General features: G+C 34.2%; 1 protein-coding gene across 1 annotated transcript in view; it reads right to left on the bottom strand.

Annotated features, from left to right (window-relative positions):
* Positions 111-1824, bottom strand: part of LOC107629555 — a gene marked incomplete at its 5' end in the record, with an annotated part of 5324 nt that continues 3610 nt past the window's right edge. The window contains 4 exon segments of the mRNA XM_021117157.1: positions 111-629; positions 825-890; positions 968-1588; positions 1743-1824. Coding sequence (XP_020972816.1) covers positions 486-629; positions 825-890; positions 968-1588; positions 1743-1824 — 913 coding nt within the window.

The raw sequence follows: 1824 nt of genomic DNA, 5'->3' as shown, positions 1-1824 counted from the left end.
CCTTTTTATAATTTAAATTTATACAAAATTTCATTCTTTTATATTTTTGAAAATTTTTAATGGTAATACTCTACCTAAAGAGAGTTTAAAATGAGACAGTTAAAATAGAGAATTTCTTTGTAGCATTAATAGATTATATACAATGAAAGGATTGTTTTGTGCATGCTCTTATTCAATGTACTATTTTGGCTGTACAAATATATATTATTATTTTCCTTTTACATCTATGTTACAACTTACAAGTAAGCTATCATAGCTCATCTCCACAGGGCTTTGTATTGTACCTCAAATACTAACACTACCTATTCAGCCTCTTAAAGGAAATAGCTACTTCATCTTCAAGTGTTGCTAACTAGTACCTTTTCTTTCACCATTTTTGTTAGCATAATAGTTGTCACTACTCACTATTTCTTTCATATTTGTTAGCATAACTTTCACCTTTTTCTTTCAATATTATGAGGATGCTACAGTGATCCAATAATTTTCTAAGCATGAACTGGCTGGAGTTCCAATGGTCCTTGACCAAACCCATTCTGTCTCCTCCACAAGCTGTAGTTCTGCCAACTGCCATTAGTCGTGTCGTCACTCGTCAGCCATATATTAAATGAACTCCCTTCGTTTTCTTTTATCTGTCATTGTTATAGTCACAGTAACAGATAAAAGGAAACGGAGAGAGTGAATTTCTAATTCAGCATTGGTATAAATTTTCATAATAAGCATTGAAATAGAAAACTAGCCATTTCTAATAAGCATTTGCTTGTTGCTTTATACATAATGAATAAGGTGATTATACTGTAATTTTTCATGAGATAAAAGTTTCTTACCCTGCCATCTCTGAGCTCAAATATAACAGAACCTTCAGAAAATGGAATTGGTCTTGTAGATGAAACCTGTGTTAAATCAGACTCAAAATCAATGCTCTATCTATGTTTTTTTGTTCAATCAGTAAATGTAGATTATACTTTACCTTAGGATCACATTTAGACATTTGATCAGAAAGGTTGTTCTGATCTTTCTTCAAGCCATGCATAGAATATTCATCATTGCAAACTACCTTTCCATCATTGAGTCCACTTTGTCTTGGTCGATTCGCCTCAACCATTTCACTTCCCATTGAAGGGAAACCAAAGTCCTTCCACTTCCATGCACCATTTTTGTCCATGTATCTCAGGTACACTTTTCCATCTGAACCAATCAAAAGTAGTTGAGTACCCTCAAAGCTAGGACCAGTTGAACCAATTAGTTTTGCGCCTTTATCGGGTGTTCCATGTTCTATCCAGTTCCATCCACTCCCTGCATTCCATTGGTACTCAACAAGGCCACCTTCTACTGAAAGCATGAAAAGTGAGCCTGAGAGCGATTTCTGTGATGGTCTAATAACTGTTCCAGGAAACTGTGATAGAATCAAATGCTGAGATTGGTAATGCTCATGCCACAAATCAGTCACTTTGTTATACTGATATAGGCGACCGTTTCTTCCTGTGACAAATACTATGTTTTCCCTGAACAATTCCTGGTCTACAATGCATGCAACTTTAGCATTTGGAGGATGTTTGCAATCTTTCCATTTAAACTTCCTCATGAAAACCTGTGTATAATGAAAGATACGAAGTTGATCATGAATATGAGTATTTAATTGATTTCATTAGAATTAATTAGAATTACAAAGTGAAAAACTTAAGGGAAAGGAGTTATTAACTACTCAAAGTGCATAATTCTTTTATTAACTACTGTTAACCTACCATGAACTGCAGTAATCTTCCATTTTTACTCACAAAGAAGAGTGCATCTTCTGTTGTAACCTTCCTTGATTTAGCTGGAAAT

The sequence above is a fragment of the Arachis ipaensis genome, chromosome B03 (genome assembly GCF_000816755.2).
Source record: "Arachis ipaensis cultivar K30076 chromosome B03, Araip1.1, whole genome shotgun sequence".
Lineage (NCBI taxonomy): Eukaryota > Viridiplantae > Streptophyta > Magnoliopsida > Fabales > Fabaceae > Arachis > Arachis ipaensis.
This window is presented reverse-complemented; position numbering and strand designations above follow the sequence as displayed.